Source organism: Anomaloglossus baeobatrachus, chromosome 4 (assembly GCF_048569485.1).
Source record: "Anomaloglossus baeobatrachus isolate aAnoBae1 chromosome 4, aAnoBae1.hap1, whole genome shotgun sequence".
In the NCBI taxonomy this organism is placed as follows: Eukaryota; Metazoa; Chordata; class Amphibia; order Anura; family Aromobatidae; genus Anomaloglossus; species Anomaloglossus baeobatrachus.
The window spans coordinates 31,220,699-31,238,502 of NC_134356.1; the positions used below are offsets into that span (position 1 = coordinate 31,220,699).

The window sequence follows — 17,804 nt, forward strand, 5'->3', positions numbered from 1 at the left end:
TTTCCGTCTTTCCTTTTTCTTCTTTCTGTCTTTCCGTCTTTCCTTTTTCTTCTTTCTGTCTTTCCTTCTTCTTCTTTCCGTCTTTCCTTCTTCTTCTTCTTCTTCTTCTTCTTCTTCTTCTTCTTCTTCTTCTTCTTCTTCTTCTTCTTCTTTCCGTCTTTTCTTCTTCTTCTTCTTCTTCTTTCCGTCTTTTCTTCTTCTTCTTCTTCTTCTTCTTCTTTCCGTCTTTTCTTCTTCTTCTTCTTCTTCTTCTTCTTCTTCTTCTTCTTCTTTCCGTCTCTTCTTCTTCTTCTTCTTCTTCTTCTTCTTCTTCTTCTTCTTCTTCTTCTTCTTCTTCTTTCCGTCTTTCCTTTTCTTCTTCTTTCCGTCTTTCCTTCTTCTTCTTTCCGTCTTTCCTTCTTCTTCTTTCCGTCTTTCCTTCTTCTTCTTCTTTCCGTCTTTCCTTTTTCTTCTTCTTTCCGTCTTTCCTTTTTCTTCTTCTTTCCGTCTTTCCTTTTTCTTCTTCTTTCCGTCTTTCCTTTTTCTTCTTCTTTCCGTCTTTCCTTTTTCTTCTTCTTTCCGTCTTTCCTTCTTCTTTCCGTCTTTCCTTCTTCTTCTTTCCGTCTTTCCTTCTTCTTCTTTCCGTCTTTCCTTCTTCTTCTTCTTCTTCTTTCCGTCTTTCCTTCTTCTTCTTCTTCTTCTTCTTCTTCTTCTTTCCGTCTTTTCTTCTTCTTCTTCTTCTTCTTTCCGTCTTTTCTTCTTCTTCTTCTTCTTCTTCTTCTTCTTCTTCTTCTTCTTTCCGTCTTTTCTTCTTCTTCTTCTTCTTCTTCTTCTTCTTCTTCTTCTTCTTCTTCTTCTTTCCGTCTTTTCTTCTTCTTCTTCTTCTTCTTCTTTCCGTCTTTTCTTCTTCTTCTTCTTTCCGTCTTTTCTTCTTCTTCTTCTTTCCGTCTTTTCTTCTTCTTCTTTCCGTCTTTCCTTCTTCTTCTTCTTCTTCTTCTTTCCGTCTTTCCTTCTTCTTCTTCTTCTTCTTCTTTCCGTCTTTTCTTCTTCTTCTTCTTCTTCTTCTTCTTCTTTCCGTCTTTTCTTCTTCTTCTTCTTCTTCTTCTTCTTCTTCTTTCCGTCTTTTCTTCTTCTTCTTCTTCTTCTTCTTCTTCTTCTTCTTCTTTCCGTCTTTCCTTCTTCTTCTTCTTCTTCTTCTTTTTTCCGTCTTTCCTTCTTCTTCTTCTTCTTCTTCTTCTTCTTTCCGTCTTTCCTTCTTCTTCTTCTTTCCGTCTTTCCTTCTTCTTCTTTCCGTCTTTCCTTCTTCTTCTTCTTTCCGTCTTTCCTTCTTCTTCTTCTTCTTTCCGTCTTTCCTTCTTTCCTTCATGACTCAAGTACTGAGTATAAGGGAAGTCAATTGGTAAATCGAGCATTTTTTAAAATCCAATGTTCGATTGAGTAACGAGTAGGGACAGGCACGTCACTCATCACTAATGGGAAACAATCAGCATCATAGGTGTGTCGATGGAACAACAGTAGCACAGCGACTCCTCCACATCACTGCCTGTGTCCTCCATCGGTCTTGTTGCTTCTATTGGCTGAGAGGAAGTGAGATCAGCGATGGAGAGAAGGAGCAGGAGTCCAGTGGGAACAAATCTCTTTATTTCAAGGCCTTCCTCACACCGCACAAAGCTTGTTTGTTGTTTTTTTTAAATCATAATATGTAATGGACATCCCCTTTAAGAAAAGGAGAGTCCTATTAAAGGGGTGGTCCAGCCAATTCAGACTGTGGGGTAGCGTGGCAGGGATGCAAATTCCCACCCACTTGATAGTGAATTAATGCATATCCGTTGCAAATATGTTGAAAACCTGCAGCACACTGCATCATATCCGCTACAATGGACACCGATGAGAACAGCATGGCAGCAAGCTATTATTTGTCTCTGTTTTGTGTTTTTCTTTTGTTCGATGACGTGGGCGCCATTTTCATGAATTGGAAATTTTTAGCCGATTCATCATTTGTGACTTTCCGAAATGTCGCGGAATTTTTCAGTATCCTGGTAGAGTATGAAATCTGTCTGCGCATTTAAGCACTAACGTGCGACGCAAAGGTGAAGAATGAAAATTCTACAACATTTCACAAAAAATAAAAAATTAGAGTCAGATCTGTTTAAAAGGACAGAAAATGACTTTTTGGCAAAAAAAAAATGGAATTAATGTGTCAGCACTTTCACTTTTTGTTAATAATAATAATAATAATAATAATATATATTTCTTTGTCGCTCCATTGGGAGACCCAGACAATTGGGTGTATAGCTTCTGCCTCCGGAGGCCACACAAAGTATTACACTTTAAAAGTGTAACCCCTCCCCTCTGCCTATACACCCTCCCGTGCATCACGGGCTCCTCAGTTTTATGCTTTGTGTGGAAGGAGGCACACATCCACTCATGCATTCTCAGATTAGTTATATCGGTTGGAAGAAAAGAGGACCCCCACGGGGCCCCCGGCATGTTCCCTTCTCACCCCACTATGTCGGCGGTGCTGTTAAGGTTGAGGTACCCATTGCGGGTACAAAGGCCGGAGCCTCATGCCGTTTTCCTTCACCATCCCTTAGTGGCTCTGGGAGAAGTGGGATCCTGACCGGTCATCCATTCACTGGGACCGGGCTCCCTCCGCAGCCCCTGTGGGAATCTGCTGGACAGGAGTCTATTTATCCTCAGGGACCGGGCCCTGCATCTATAAGGTACTCTGTGTCCCCATGGGGACTGTGCATGGAGCACCTGCTTCCTGGACGCTGCAGCAGCTGCTGATTTGTGAAGACCGGGGGACTTCCGCGCCGACCGCGCCTGCTTGTCGGCCGCGGTTTTAAATTTAGTCCCCGGCTTCATCGCGGCCTAGTAGCAAAAATCCCGCCCCCGGACCTGCCTGTCAGGGGTAAGGGCGGGACGGCCAGCCTGATGTCGGCTGTGAGGGCAGGAGCATCCTGGATGTGTCCTCCCCCCTCACTGATCACTGTGGGGACCCCAGATTCCCGCACTTTTCTAGCACCGCCCACGGCTCCACTCCTCCCCTGAGAGCTCCGGCAGCCATGTTTTTTGGCATTCTGCCGGTGGAGGATTATCTGAGAAGAGCTCTGCAGCTCTGGGAGACCTAAGGCAGGGAATCTGGAGGACACACACCCCGCTTTTTAGCGGTCGGTAAGACACACCGGTCACCCGGTGCTGGTCCCCCCCAGGGTGCCGGAATAGATACGTGTTTATATGCATATTTCTGTTCGGTCGGGCTGTATACCCCTTCCCATATACCCTCAGTGATCACTCTCCTAGGACACAACAGCATGTCGTCCACAAGGAGCAAAGGTGCTAAGGCACAGGGTTTTTTTGCGACCTGTACCTCTTGTAGGGCTATGTTACCTGCGGGTTCCACCTACCCTCACTGTGAGCAATGCTCGACCCCTGTTTCGCTTGCTCAGCCGGAGCCTAGGTCACTAGTGGACCCCTCGGCTCATGTAGACCCACCTGCTCCCCCTGTCCAGGCGGCAGGGACAGAGTTTGCTACGTTTGCTGAGAAACTCTCTGAGTCACTTTCATAATCCATGGCTCAGTCTATGGACAAATGGTCTGCCAGGCTGCTGGAAGCTTTGCAGGCCAGACCGGTCCTTACACAGGCTAGCTCGTCGCCTCCAGGCCCCTCTCGCTCCGCGCCGCAGCGCGCTCCCAGGTTGGGCCCTAGGTCCCACGCGGAGGAATCCTGCCCGGAACACAGTCCCAGACAGACTAAGCGGGCCCGCTGGGAATCTTCCCCGACCTCTTCACGCTGTTCGGGTTCCCAGCTCGAGGACTCTCTGGAGGACGAGGCGGACGTCGCAGCTCAGGGCTCTGAACCTGACGTTGCACTCAATCTTGATACACCTGAAGGGGACGCCTTAGTAAATGATCTTATCTCGTCCATCAACCAGGTGTTAGATCTGTCTCCCCCGCCGCCACCTGTAGAGGAGTCGGCTTCTCAGCAGGAGAAACACCAGTTTCGGTTCCCCAAACGTACACGCAGTGCGTTTTTCGATCACTCTAACTTCAGAGATGCTGTCCAGAAGCCTAGAGCGGTTCCGGACAAGCGCTTTACTAAGCGCCTCACTGACACGCGTTACCCCTTCCCCTCTGAAGTCGTTAAGGGTTGGGCTCAGTGTCCCAAGGTGGATCCTCCAGTCTCTAGATTAGCGGCTAGATCTGTGGTATCGGTTGCAGATGGCTCATCGCTAAAGGATGCCACTGACAGGCAGATAGAGCTCCTGGTGAAATCCATCTATGAAGCCACGGGCGCGGCTTTTGCCCCGGCTTTTGCAGCCGTGTGGGCACTCCAAGCTATCTCAGCTTGTCTGGCTGAGATTAATGCTGTCACACGTAATTCTGCTCCGCAGGTTGCGTCTCTGACTTCTCAAGCGTCAGCTTTTTCTTCCTACGCCATGAACGCAGTCTTAGACTCTGCTAGCCGTACAGCGGTGGCATCCGCTAATTCTGTGGCAGTCCGCAGGGCCATGTGGCTGCGCGAATGGAAGGCAGACTCGGCCTCCAAGAGGTTCTTAACCGGTTTGCCGTTTTCTGGCGACCGATTGTTTGGCGAACGATTGGATGAGATTATTAAGGAATCCAAGTGAAAGGACTCTTCCTTACCCCAGTCCAAACCTAAGAGACCTCAGCAACGGAAAGTCCAATCGAGGTTTCGGTCCTTTCGTCCCTCCGCCAAGCCCCAATCCTCTTCATCCAGCAGGCCGGAGAAAGGCCAGAGGAACTCCTATGCGTGGCGGTCTAAGTCACGCCCCCAAAAGGCCGCCGGAGGCACTGCCTCCAAGGCGGCCTCCTCATGACTCTCGGCATCCCCGAACCGCATCCTCGGTCGGTGGCAGGCTCTCCCGCTTTTGCGACGCCTGGTGGCCACACGTTCAAGACCGATGGGTGAGAGACATTCTGTCTCACGGTTACAGGATAGAGTTCAGCTCTCGTCCTCAGACTCGGTTCTTCAGAACCTCTCCGCCCCCCGCTCGGGCCGACGCACTTTTTCAGGCAGTGGACACTCTGAAGACAGAGGGAGTTGTGATCCCTGTTCCCCCTCAGGAACAAGGTCGCGGCTTTTACTCCAACTTGTTCGTGGTGCCAAAGAAGGACGGATCTTTCCGCCCCGTCCTGGACCTCAATCTGCTCAACAGACATGTGAGCACCAGACGGTTTCGGATGGAATCTCTCCGCTCGGTCATCGCCTCGATGTCACAAGGAGACTTCCTAGCATCGATCGACATCAAGGATGCTTATCTCCATGTGCCGATCGCACCCGAACATCAACGCTTCTTGCGTTTTGCCATCGGGGACGAACACCTTCAGTTCGTGGCATTGCCATTCGGCCTGGCGACAGCCCCACGGGTGTTCACCAAAGTTATGGCATCCGTTGTGGCGGTCCTTCACTCTCAGGGCCACTCGGTGATTCCCTACTTAGACGATCTCCTAGTCAGGGCACCTTCTCGGGTGGCGTGTCAAGACAGCCTTACAGTCGCTCTGGCGACTCTCCAGCGGTTCGGGTGGATAATCAACTTCCCCAAATCCCAGTTGACACCGACCCAATCACTGACTTACCTCGGGATGGAGTTTCATACTCAGTCAGCGGTAGTCAAGCTACCGCGGGACAAACAGCTTTCTCTACAAGCAGGGGTGCAATCTCTCCTTCGGAGTCACTCATACCCCTTGAGGCGCCTCATGCACTTCCTGGGGAAGATGGTGGCAGCGATGGAGGCAGTGCCGTTCGCGCAATTCCATCTGCGGCCACTCCAATGGGACATTCTCCGCAAATGGGACAGGAGGTCGACTTCCCTAGACAGGAACGTCTCTCTGTCCCTTGCAACCAAGACGTCTCTTCAGTGGTGGCTCCTTCCCAATTCTCTATCGCAAGGAAAATCCTTCCTACCCCCAACCTGGGCTGTGGTCACCACGGACGCGAGCCTGTCAGGGTGGGGAGCGGTTTTCCTCCACCACAGGGCTCAGGGAACCTGGACTCCGGTAGAGTCCTCCCTTCAGATCAATGTTCTGGAGATAAGGGCAATGTATCTAGCCTTATTGGCCTTCCATCGGTGGCTGGAGGGCAGACAGATCCGTATACAGTCGGACAACGCCACTGCCATCGCATACATCAACCATCAGGGCGGCACGCGAAGTCGTCAGGCCTTCCAGGAAGTTCGGCGGATTCTGCAGTGGGTGGAAGCCACAGCCTCTACGATCTCCGCAGTTTACATCCCGGGCGTGGAAAATTGGGAAGCAGATTTTCTCAGTCGTCAGGGCATGGACGCGGGGGAATGGTCTCTTCACCCAGACGTGTTTCGAGAGATCTGTCGCCGCTGGGGAACGCCGGACGTCGATCTTATGGCGTCACGACACAACAACAAGGTCCCGGCCTTCATGGCACGGTCTCAGGATCACAGAGCTCTGGCGGTGGACGCATTAGTTCAGGATTGGTCGCAGTTTCGACTGCCTTATGTGTTTCCCCCTCTGGCGATGCTGCCCAGAGTACTACGCAAGATCAGATCCGACTGCCGTCGCGCCATTCTCGTCGCTCCAGACTGGCCGAGGCGGTCGTGGTAGCCGGATCTGTGGCATCTCACGGTGGGTCAACCGTGGGCGCTTCCAGACCGCCCAGACTTCCTGTCACAAGGGCCGTTTTTCCATCTGAATTCTGCGGCCCTCAACCTGACTGGGTGGCCATTGAGTCCTGGCTCCTAGCGTCATCAGGGTTATCTCAGGATGTCATTGCCACCATGAGACAAGCCAGGAAGCCAACGTCCGCCAAGATCTATTACAGGTCTTGGAGGATCTTCTTATCCTGGTGCTCTGATAATGGTTTTGCTCCCTGGCCTTTTGCCTTACCCATTTTTCTTTCATTCCTTCAATCCGGAATGGACAAGGGTTTGTCACTCGGCTCTCTCAAGGGACAAGTATCGGCGCTCTCAGTATTTTTTCAAAAGCGCCTGGCCAGGCTTCCGCAGGTCCGCACGTTCCTACAGGGAGTTTGCCACATAGTCCCACCTTACAAGCGCCCGCTGGAACCCTGGGACCTTAACAGGGTGCTAACGGCTCTTCAGAAACCACCTTTCGAGCCGCTGCGGGATGTCTCTTTATCACGTCTTTCGCAGAAGGTGGCATTTCTAGTGGCAGTTACATCACTCCGAAGAGTGTCGGAGCTGGCAGCGCTGTCATGCAAAGCCCCCTTCCTGGTTTTTCACCAGGATAAGGTGGTTCTGCGTCCGGTCCCGGAATTTCTCCCTAAGGTGGTATCTCCTTTTCATCTCAATCAGGATATCTCCTTACCTTCATTTTGCCCTAATCCAATTCACCAATGTGAAAAGGATTTGCACTCATTAGATCTAGTGAGAGCACTCCGGTTCTACGTGTCTCGCACGGCGCCCCTGCGCCGTTCAGATGCGCTCTTTGTCCTTGTCGCTGGCCGGCGTAAGGGTTTGCAGGCTTCCAAGTCAACCTTGGCTCGGTGGATCAAGGAACCGATTCTTGAAGCTTACCGTTCTTCGGGGCTTCCGCTTCCTTCAGGGCTGAAAGCCCATTCTACCAGAGCCGTGGGTGCGTCCTGGGCATTGCGGCACCGGGCGACGGCTCAGCAGGTGTGTCAGGCAGCTACCTGGTCTAGTCTGCACACTTTCACGAAACACTATCAGGTGCATACCTATGCTTCGGCAGACGCCAGTCTAGGTAGGCGAGTCCTTCAGGCGGCAGTCGCCCACCTGTAAGAGGGGGCCGTTTTCGGCTCTTTTTATCGAGGTATTCTTTTACCCACCCAGGGACTGCTCTTGGACGTCCCAATTGTCTGGGTCTCCCAATGGAGCGACAAAGAAAAAGGGAGTTTTGTTTACTTACCGTAAATTCCTTTTCTTCTAGCTCCTATTGGGAGACCCAGCACCCGCCCCTGTGCCCTTCGGGCTGGTTGTTCTTTTGTGTACACATGTTGTTCATGTTGAATTGTTCTTTTGGTTCATGGTTTTCAGTTCTCCGAACATCCTTCGGATTGAATTTACCTTAGACCAATTTATAAGTTTCCTCCTTCCTGCTTTTGCACCAAAACTGAGGAGCCCGTGATGCACGGGAGGGTGTATAGGCAGAGGGGAGGGGTTACACTTTTTAAAGTGTAATACTTTGTGTGGCCTCCGGAGGCAGAAGCTATACACCCAATTGTCTGGGTCTCCCAATAGGAGCTAGAAGAAAAGGAATTTACGGTAAGTAAACAAAATTCCCTTCATACATATATATATATATATATATAATATATATATATATATATATATATATATATATATATATATATTTTCACTATTGGGGTTCACAATCCAAATTCTTTATCAAGTATGTGTTTGGCGTGTGGGAGGAAACCCATGCAAAAATTATTCTATTTCCCATATTTAACACTAGAAATACTGGACTCGTGACACCTATATAGAAATACATAGTGCAAAGTAGTCAAAATGACTACCTCAGTAGTTCTAGTGTTAAAGGGAATCTGTCCCCAGGTTTTTGCTCCACCATCTGAGAGCAACATAATGTAGAGACAGAGACCCTGATTCCAGCGATGTCACTTACTGAGCTGTCTGCTGTTTGCTAAAGTCAATGTTTTCCCTGCTGCAGATCTAGCAGTTATACAGAGCTCATGAATTTGCTGGACTACCGGCAGCACACCAAATAGTCCTGTAATGATAATCTCCTGCTGATTAAACAGTAATTTTACCAAAACTACACTAAACAACTCAGTAAGTGGCACATTGCTGGAATCAGGGTCTCTTTCTCTACATTATACTGCTCTCAGATTAGGTGGCAAACACCTGGTGATGGATTCCCTTTAACAATGCTGAATCATATTTACTTAAATTTTTGCAATGTGCCGTTTCTCTGTTATTCCTGGATATTTATGCATAAATTGACATCTTGGTGTTGCCATGTGGGGCGGAGGAGGGGTTCAGTCTGACATTGTCCAATTAGTACTGACCATACCAGACTGTAGGGTCACAACCAAATTGTAACACTCCGTTATCAATTTATTCCTAAATTTCGAAGAGAAATACCAGTGGGATGCAACAATGCAATATCAAAAAATAAAATAACAATTCTGCAGCAAATATATTTTTTGTATTTTATGGATGATTGGCTTAATTTTCCCAGTAATTCAATTTGTATTTTGTTGCTGTGGATTGGCTGCAGCGGTCACGTCCCTCTGCAGGACAGATTGCCAGGGGACAGGATTTTTTATTTTTTCACCCATTCTCTGCCCAAAATTTAATCTGAGCAAACCCCCTGTTATGTTGAGTTGGAGTCCGTTCCTGACACCGCTGTTTGTTCATGGATGTCCTAATTTAATAAAAAGGCAATTGTTGTTGGTTTGTAGTTGAAGTAATAAACAGTATTTGATCTATTCAGGAAAATCTAATTTAATGGACGCCATCAGTTTTGTAATTGGAGAAAGAACGGCCAACCTGAGGGTGAGGAGCGTCCGAGAGCTGATCCACGGAGCCAACATGGGCTGCCCGGTGTCCACCACTGGTGGCGTGCACCTTGTCTACTGCGAGGAGAACGGCGAGGAAAAGACCTTCTCTAGGATTATTGCAGGTATGGAGGGTGCAAGCGGAAACAACCCCGTATGCAGTGTCAGGACATTTGGATGTAATACTGTGAAGGCCTAGGCTATGAATCGTTTGTCCAGTATAATATTAAGATAATCTGTCTTTTGGAATGCTTTATGTATTGCTTCTCCATATATAACTAATTGAAATATTAACATAATGTATAACCAAAACAAATTATGCTCAGGGCTACGTAGAATACGTTTTAGTTCATGAATGAGTAACTGACATTCATGAATGGAAGAGATACTTACCGTATTTTTCGGACTATAAGACGCACCCTGGTTTTAGAGGAGGAAAATAAAACTTTAAGCAAAAAAATGTGGTCATGACACACTGTTATGGGGCGAGGATCTGACACTATTATGGGGGTAATTTCCCCAAATGCTCTACTAAGGTACCCCATCCTGGTAATGATCCTCCTGCCTTGTATATGATTTTGCTATAAACCCCCATCCTGCTCATATACCCCTATCCTGCTCATATACCCCTATCCTGCTCATATACCCCTATCCTGCTCATATACCCCTATCCTGCTCATATACCCCTATCCTGCTCATATACCCCTATCCTGCTCATATACCCCTATCCTGCTCTTATACCCCTATCCTGCTCTTATACCCCTATCCTGCTCATATACCCCTATCCTGCTCATATACCCCCATCCTGCTCATATACCCCCATCCTGCTCATATACCCCCATCCTGCTCATATACCCCCATCCTGCTCATATACCCCCATCCTGCTCATTTACCCCCATCCTGCTCATTTACCCCCATCCTGCTCATTTACCCCCCATCCTGCTCATTTACCCCCCATCCTGCTCATTTACCCCCTATCCTGCTCATATACCCCTATCCTGCTCATATACCCCTATCCTGCTCATATACCCCTATCCTGCTCATATACCCCTATCCTGCTCATATACCCCTATCCTGCTCATATTCCCCTATCCTGCTCATATTCCCCTATCCTGCTCATATTCCCCCATCCTGTTCATATACCACCATCCTGTTCATATACCACCATCCTGTTCATATACCCCCATACTGTTCATATACCCCCATACTGTTCATATACCCCCATACTGTTCATATACCCTCCATCCATCTTGCTCATATTCTCCCATCCTGCTCATATACTCCCATCCTGTTCATATACTCCCATCCTGTTCATATTCTCCCATCCTGTTCATATACCCCATCCTGTTCATATACCCCCATCCTGTTCATATACCCCCATCCTGTTCATGTACCCCCATCCTGTTCATATACCCCCATCCTGTTCATATACCCCCATCCTGTTCATATACCCCATCCTGTTCATATACCCCCATCCTGTTCATATACCCCCCATCCATCCTGCTCATATACTCTCATCCTGCTATATGCCCCCATCGTGCTCATATACCATCCGGGTATATGGCCTGTATCCTATAGCACAGAGAAAAAAAATAAACGTTTATACTCACTTTTTCCTCACTCCATGCAGCACCGATCATCTTCCTCTCTGCGCCGCTGACCTGTGTGTGTGGAGCCGTCCCCCTGCAGCATCGCGATGTCTTCCTGTCTATGCCGATCAGCTGATCAGCACAGATCAGCTGACCGGCACATACAGGAAGACATCGCATGCTGCAGGGGGACGGCTCCACACACGGGGATGGGTGAGTACACTGATTCACTGCACCCCGCGCTGATGATGATGCGCGGGGAGCAGTGAATACAGCCGCACATGATCACTCCAGGCTGTAATTGCCAGGGGTAATTATGCGGACCGTTTCTTTACTATGCGCGCGTCCCCGCTCGTCCTCCCGCCCACCTATCTTCGGCTTCTGCGCTGAGAAATGGGCGGGAGGATGGGCGTACATATGTAATGAGCGGGCCCGCGTGGTCACGGCAGGCGCTGCTACAGCCTGCTCGTGCCCCCGATGACCCGCTCCACCGCAGCACCCTCATTCCCGGCCGCAGCCCTATAGTCAGACCATAAGACGCACCCCCAACTTTCCCCCAACATTTGGGGGGAAAAAAGTGCATCTTATGGTCCGAAAAATACGGTATCTGTGGTTTCAGATGGCTAACTGACATTCATGAATAGAAGTGAATAAGTAACTGACATTGTTCCATTCATAGACTCTCATCTATGTCTAAACACACTTGAATGTTTTACGAACGAATGTTGCTAAGGCTGTTCGGACAAGAAATGAACTATGCCCGGCTAGATGGTTGGTTAATAGATAACGTGGATATATTGAGTAAGCTGTATATACAGTACAGACCAAAGGTTTGGACACACCTTCTCATTCAAAGAGTTTTCTTTATTTTCATGACTCTAAAAATTGTAGATTCACGTTTAAGGCATCAAAACTATGAATGAAAACGTGGAATGAAATACTTAAAAAAGTGTGAAAAAACTGAAAATATGTCTTATATTCTAGGTTCTTCAAAGTAGCCACCTTTTGCTTTGATTACTGCTTTGCACACTCTTGGCATTCTCTTGATGAGCTTCAAGAGGTAGTCACCGGAAATGGTTTTCCAACAGTCTTGAAGGAGTTCTCAGAGATGCTTAGCACTTGTTGGCCCTTTTGCCTTCACTCTGAGGTCCAGCTCACCCCAAACCATCTCGATTGGGTTCAGGTCTGGTGACTGTGGAGACCAGGTCATCTGGCGTAGCACCCCATGACTCTCCTTCTTAGTCAAATAGCCCTTACACAGCCTGGAGGTGTGTTTGGGGTCATTGTCCTGTTGAAAAATAAATGATGGTCCAACTAAACGCAAACCGGATGGAATAGCACGCCGCTGCAAGATGCTGTGGTAGCCATGCTGGTTCTGTATGCCTTCAATTTTGAATAAAACCCACACAGTGTCACCAGCAAAGCCCCCCCACACCATCACACCTCCTCCTCCATGCTTCACGGTGGGAACCAGCCATATAGAGTCCATCCGTTCACCTCTTCTACAAAGAAACGGTGGTTGGATCCAAAGATCTCAAATTTGGACTCATCAGACCAAAGCACAGATTTCCACTGGTCTAATGTCCATTCCTTGTGTTCTTTAGCCCAAACAAGTCTCTTCTACTTGTTGCCTGTCCTTAGCAATGGTTTCCTAGCAGCTATTTTACCATGAAGGCTGCTGCACAAAGTCTCCTCTTAACAGTTGTTCTAGAGATGAGAAGGTGTGTCCAAACTTTTAGTCTGTACTGTATATGCTATGTGTTTAATACAAGGGTCAGAAGATCATTGAGCTTCTCCCGGACAGAGACATGTCTCTGTGTGGTCATTTCTCCTGATTCATATACATCTGCGCAGTTCTGATTTGGAATCCTCCTCTGAGACCCTGAGCGAGACCCCCTGGAGGTCTTCCCCAACAATACTAGATTTGCCCCACAGTTGGCACTGCCGAGGAAATGCATGGCTGGAGGAGCCTCCTCGTCTCCATCCGCTGATTTAATGTTCATGCCACTTTCTTCAGTCTTTAACCCCTTCCCAATTTACGTTTTTGCTTTTCATTTGTTTTTCTTCCCAGAGCCAAAGCTTTTTTTTTTTTTTTGTTTGTCTGTCCACATAGACATATCAGAGCTTGTTTTTTGCGGAAGAGTTGTACTTTTGATTGACATCATTTATTTTACCACATAATGTACTGGAAAATGGGGGGGGGGAATCAGAGTGCTGTGAAATTGTGAAAAAAAAACCCCAAAACCTCATGCAATTCTGACATTTTTTGGAGGGGAATTGTTTTTACGGCGTTCATTGTGTCCTAGTAAGATGATTCTCCTCATCAGTACGACTACGGCAATACCAAACATGTCCAGTTCCCTCGCCTTGATCTTGGTCTGAATGACCTTATCGGAAAACCACCTGTGTTTAAAGCTGCGACTTCAACAGCCATGGTGGTAAATAAAGAGACTGTGAATTCTGGTGGAAGAGGGGACCCTGGAAAAGAAGATCTGGAAACTTCCAATTGATGCCTACAAGAAGATTATCTTTGCGTACCATGTTCTTCTAGGCTAAGATGGAGTTATGAGGATGACTGCCATTTCCACCTTGACCTTCTTGATAACCCTAGAGATCAGAGGCAGGGAAGGAAAGAGATAGAAGGAAGAACTGGAACATGGAATTGCCAGAGCATTGACGTCGAGTGTGAGAATGTTACGGGACCTGGTTGTTTGTTCTGGACACCTTGAGGTCAATGTCAAATGTGCGCCATCTCCAACAGATCTGGTAGAAAACTCCGGGATTCAGAGCCACTCGTCCGCTAAGAAGCCTTCATAGCTTAGAGAGTCGGCAGCCCAGTTGTCCTCTCCGGAGATGTGCACTGCTGAGATTGCCGGAGTGCTCTGTTTGGCCCATGATACGATGCGGGCTACCGCTGATATGACTGTCTTGCTCCTGGTTCCACTTTGGTGGTTACTGTATGCCATGGCTGTGGCATTGTCGCACTGAATCCGGATTGAATGGTCCGAGAAAAGGTCCTGCCAATGACAGAGCAAGAAATGGAGCTCTGCGTTCCAGAATGTTGATGGGAAGAGATGATTCTTGAACTTTCTAGCGACCCTGAACTGAATAACTGTGAAACACTGCTCCCCAGCCGAGAAGGCTGGCGTCCATTGTCACAATTTCCCTGTGTATCGTAAGGAATGACCTTCTGCGGTGAATATTTGGGTAGTTTCTTCATCGTTCCTATGGGAGACCCAGACCATGGGTGTATAGCTTCTGCCTCCGGAGGACACAAAGTACTACACTAAAAAGTGTAGCTCCTCCCTCCGAGCATATACACCCCCTGGATAACCAAATATAGCCAGTTCAATGCTTTGTGTTCAGGAGGCACACATCCACACATGCATTCTCATCTGATTTTTGATTTTAAAGAGTTTGAAGAAAAGCGGGTCCAAGCTGGACCCCCGGCATGTCCCTTCTCACCCCACTGTGTCGGCGGTGTTGTTAAGGTTGATTTCAAGGCTGGAGCCTTACATGCCGCGCTCCTTCACCATCCCTCGGGCTCTGGCTTGAAGTGGGAGCCAGCACGGTTCTCACTACTTTGCAGGAGACCGGTCTCCATCCGCAGCCCTTTCAGGAGCCTGCCGGACGGAGCACTCATCCCTCAGGGACCTGGCCCTGCGTCTCACAAGCTAAGTATTTGAGACGTTATTGTCAGGGGGTCCCTTGCATCTTTATTGTTGGGGAGAGTGTGTCAGTTTACTTTTGTGACATTTCCGGCCGGTTCTCTGGTTTTCACCTGAGAACCGCGCCGAGGGTGCCTGCGCGCCGGCCGCATTGTAAAATTTAGGCCCCGGCTTCGGCTGCGGCCTAGTTTCGTTTTCACTGCCCCTGCATGTCAGTCATGCAGAGGGACAGTGCGGCGCCGCCCACCGGCCGTTCGGCACAGGGGAGGACACTCCTCTCTGAAGAGATGTTTCCCTCCCCTGTATATCTCCTTGGCCCTCTGGTTCCCGCTCTTGGACTAGGCCCCGCCCCCTCTCCTCGCTCCGGCGCCATTTTATCAGCGTTCTCACACTGATCGGCGCTGGCTGCTGCATCTCTGCAACCTGTCTGGGGGTCCGAGCTGTGGGATCCGGAGGGCACACAAACGGTCTGGTAAGCCACAACCTCTGGTTGTGGACCTTCTTATACACTCTCTGGGGGTCATTCTGAAGGAGTGTGTTCTTTACTGCAGAGCCCCCACCTCAGCAGCATGTCTCACACTAGGAGCAAGGCTGTACTCAATATGCACTGCATGTAAGCTCGTACTGCCTGAACCGAGCACATATCCACATTGTGATGCCTGCTCTAACATGGTGGTGCCTCAGCCTGGAGTCTCCCCAGTGGTTCCTCCGGCTGCTCCGGCCCCGGTGGCTGAACCCCCGGCTTGGATAGAATTGTTTTCTAAGTCTATCTCCCAGTCCTTTGCCGACTCCATGGGAGAGTTGTCCCGGACTCTGCTGAGCATGCATCAGCCCCCTTCTCAGGGCGCCTCTGCTGCTTCGGCTCGCTCTGCAGAGCTCACAGAGGATTCTTCATCTGCTCCCAGACCCCGTCCTCCTAAAAGGAGACGCAGGGTCCCCTCTCCTTCCTCGTCCCGCGGCTCCGATTCACGAGCTGACTCGCAGGATGAGGAGGATGTCTTTACTGGGGGCTCGGACGCTACCTCCATGTGCCCCATTGATCTGACCGAGGGTGATGCAGACAAGGCCGTATTTGCCATTAGGCACTTGAGGGCACGTGCCTAGGGCGGCGCCTTCCAGGGGGGCGGCGCCCAAACCAAAATTTAAAAAAAAAAAAAAAAAATTTTTTTTTTTAAATCTTCCTCCCTCCTACAAACTCTTTATTAAATCCGGCGCCTTTTTGGAGGAGGGAGGGGGCGCACAGTCATTTATAGTCGCGTCTATAACACGCGAATATAAATGAAACTGAGCGTGCCGGCACTTACTTCCGGGGTCAGAGGAGCTGTAATCAGCTCCCCGCCCCGACGTGCTGCCGTGCGCTCACTGTGCAGAGGTCACAGGAGCGTGAGGCAGCGCCGCGCAGAGGAGGACGGGACATGGAGCCGCCGCCGAGGAAGATGTGAGATCCTGCCGCCGCCGCCACCGCGGAGAACGGGAGGTGCAGCCGCCGGAGATGCCGCCTGGAGCAGGTAAGCGCTTTACAGCCGAAGACAGCGCCGAACAAGCAACCCGGGGGGGGGGCGCAACATGGAGGATGGGGGATGGAACATGATATGGGGGCGCAACATGGAGGATGGGGGGATGGAACATGATATGGGGGCGCAACATGGAGGATGGGGGGATGGAACATGATATGGGGGCGCAACATGGAGGATGGGGGGATGGAACATGATATGGGGGCGCAACATGGAGGATGGGGGGATGGAACATGATATGGGGGCGCAACATGGAGGATGGGGGGATGGAACATGATATGGGGGCGCAACATGGAGGATGGGGGGATGGAACATGATATGGGGGCGCAACATGGAGGATGGGGGGATGGAACATGATATGGGGGCGCAACATGGAGGATGGGGGGATGGAACATGATATGGGGGCGCAACATGGAGGATGGGGGGATGGAACATGATATGGGGGCGCAACATGGAGGATGGGGGGGATGCAGCATGATGTGGGGGCGCAACATGGAGGATGGGGGGGATGCAGCATGATGTGGGGGTGCAACATGGAGGATGGGGGGGATGCAGCATGATGTGGGGGTGCAACATGGAGGATGGGGGGGATGCAGCATGATGTGGGGGTGCAACATGATGTGGGGGTGCAACATGGAGGATGGGGGGGATGCAGCATGATGTGGGGGCGCAACATGGAGGATGGGGGGGATGCAGCATGATGTGGGGGCGCAGCATGGAGGATGGGGGGGATGAAGCATGATGTGGGGGCGCAGCATGGAGGATGGGGGGGATGAAGCATGATGTGGGGGCGCAGCATGGAGGATGGGGGGGATGAAGCATGATGTGGGGGTGCAGCATGGAGGATGGGGGGGATGAAGCATGATGTGGGGGCGCAACATGGAGGATGGGGGGGGGGTGAAGCATGATGTGGGGGCGCAACATGGAGGATGGGGGGGGATGAAGCATGATGTGGGGGCGCAACATGGAGGATGGGGGGGATGAAGCATGATGTGGGGGCGCAACATGGAGGATGGGGGGATGAAGCATGATGGGGCGCAACATGGGGATGGAGCATGACGTGGGGGCGCAGCATGGGGGATGGGGGGATGAAGCATGATGTGGGGGAGCAACATGGAGGATGGGGGGGATGAAGCATGATGTGGGGGCGCAACATGGAGGATGGGGGGGATGAAACATGATGTGGGGGCGCAACATGGAGGATGGGGGGGGATGAAGCATGATGTGGGGGCGCAACATGGAGGATGGGGGGATGAAGCATGATGTGGGGGCGCAACATGGAGGATGGGGGGGATGAAGCATGATGTGGGGGCGCAACATGGAGGATGGGGGGGATGAAGCATGATGTGGGGGCGCAACATGGAGGATGGGGGGATGAAGCATGATGTGGGGGCGCAACATGGGGATGGAGCATGACGTGGGGGCGCAGCATGGGGGATGGAGCAGAATGGGAAAATGGGGGGGGAGGGAAAATGAGGGAGGGAGGGTGGTGGACAGTATAGCAAATGGGAGTTACAGTATGGAGAATGAGAGGCATGGTATGGAGAATGGGGTA

At 50.1% G+C, this 17,804-nt stretch overlaps 1 protein-coding gene across 2 annotated transcripts in view; it reads left to right on the forward strand.

The window, feature by feature from the left end:
* The window catches only part of SMC1B (structural maintenance of chromosomes 1B), a 293,721-nt gene that overhangs the window by 12,126 nt on the left and 263,791 nt on the right, over nucleotides 1-17,804 (forward strand). The window contains exon 2 of one of the 2 annotated variants that reach the window (XM_075344204.1): nucleotides 9,415-9,603. The exons of the other annotated variant lie outside the window; for it this stretch is intronic. Coding sequence (XP_075200319.1) covers nucleotides 9,415-9,603 — 189 coding nt within the window. The remainder of the gene's footprint in view (nucleotides 1-9,414; nucleotides 9,604-17,804) is intronic. 2 annotated transcript variants of the gene reach the window in all.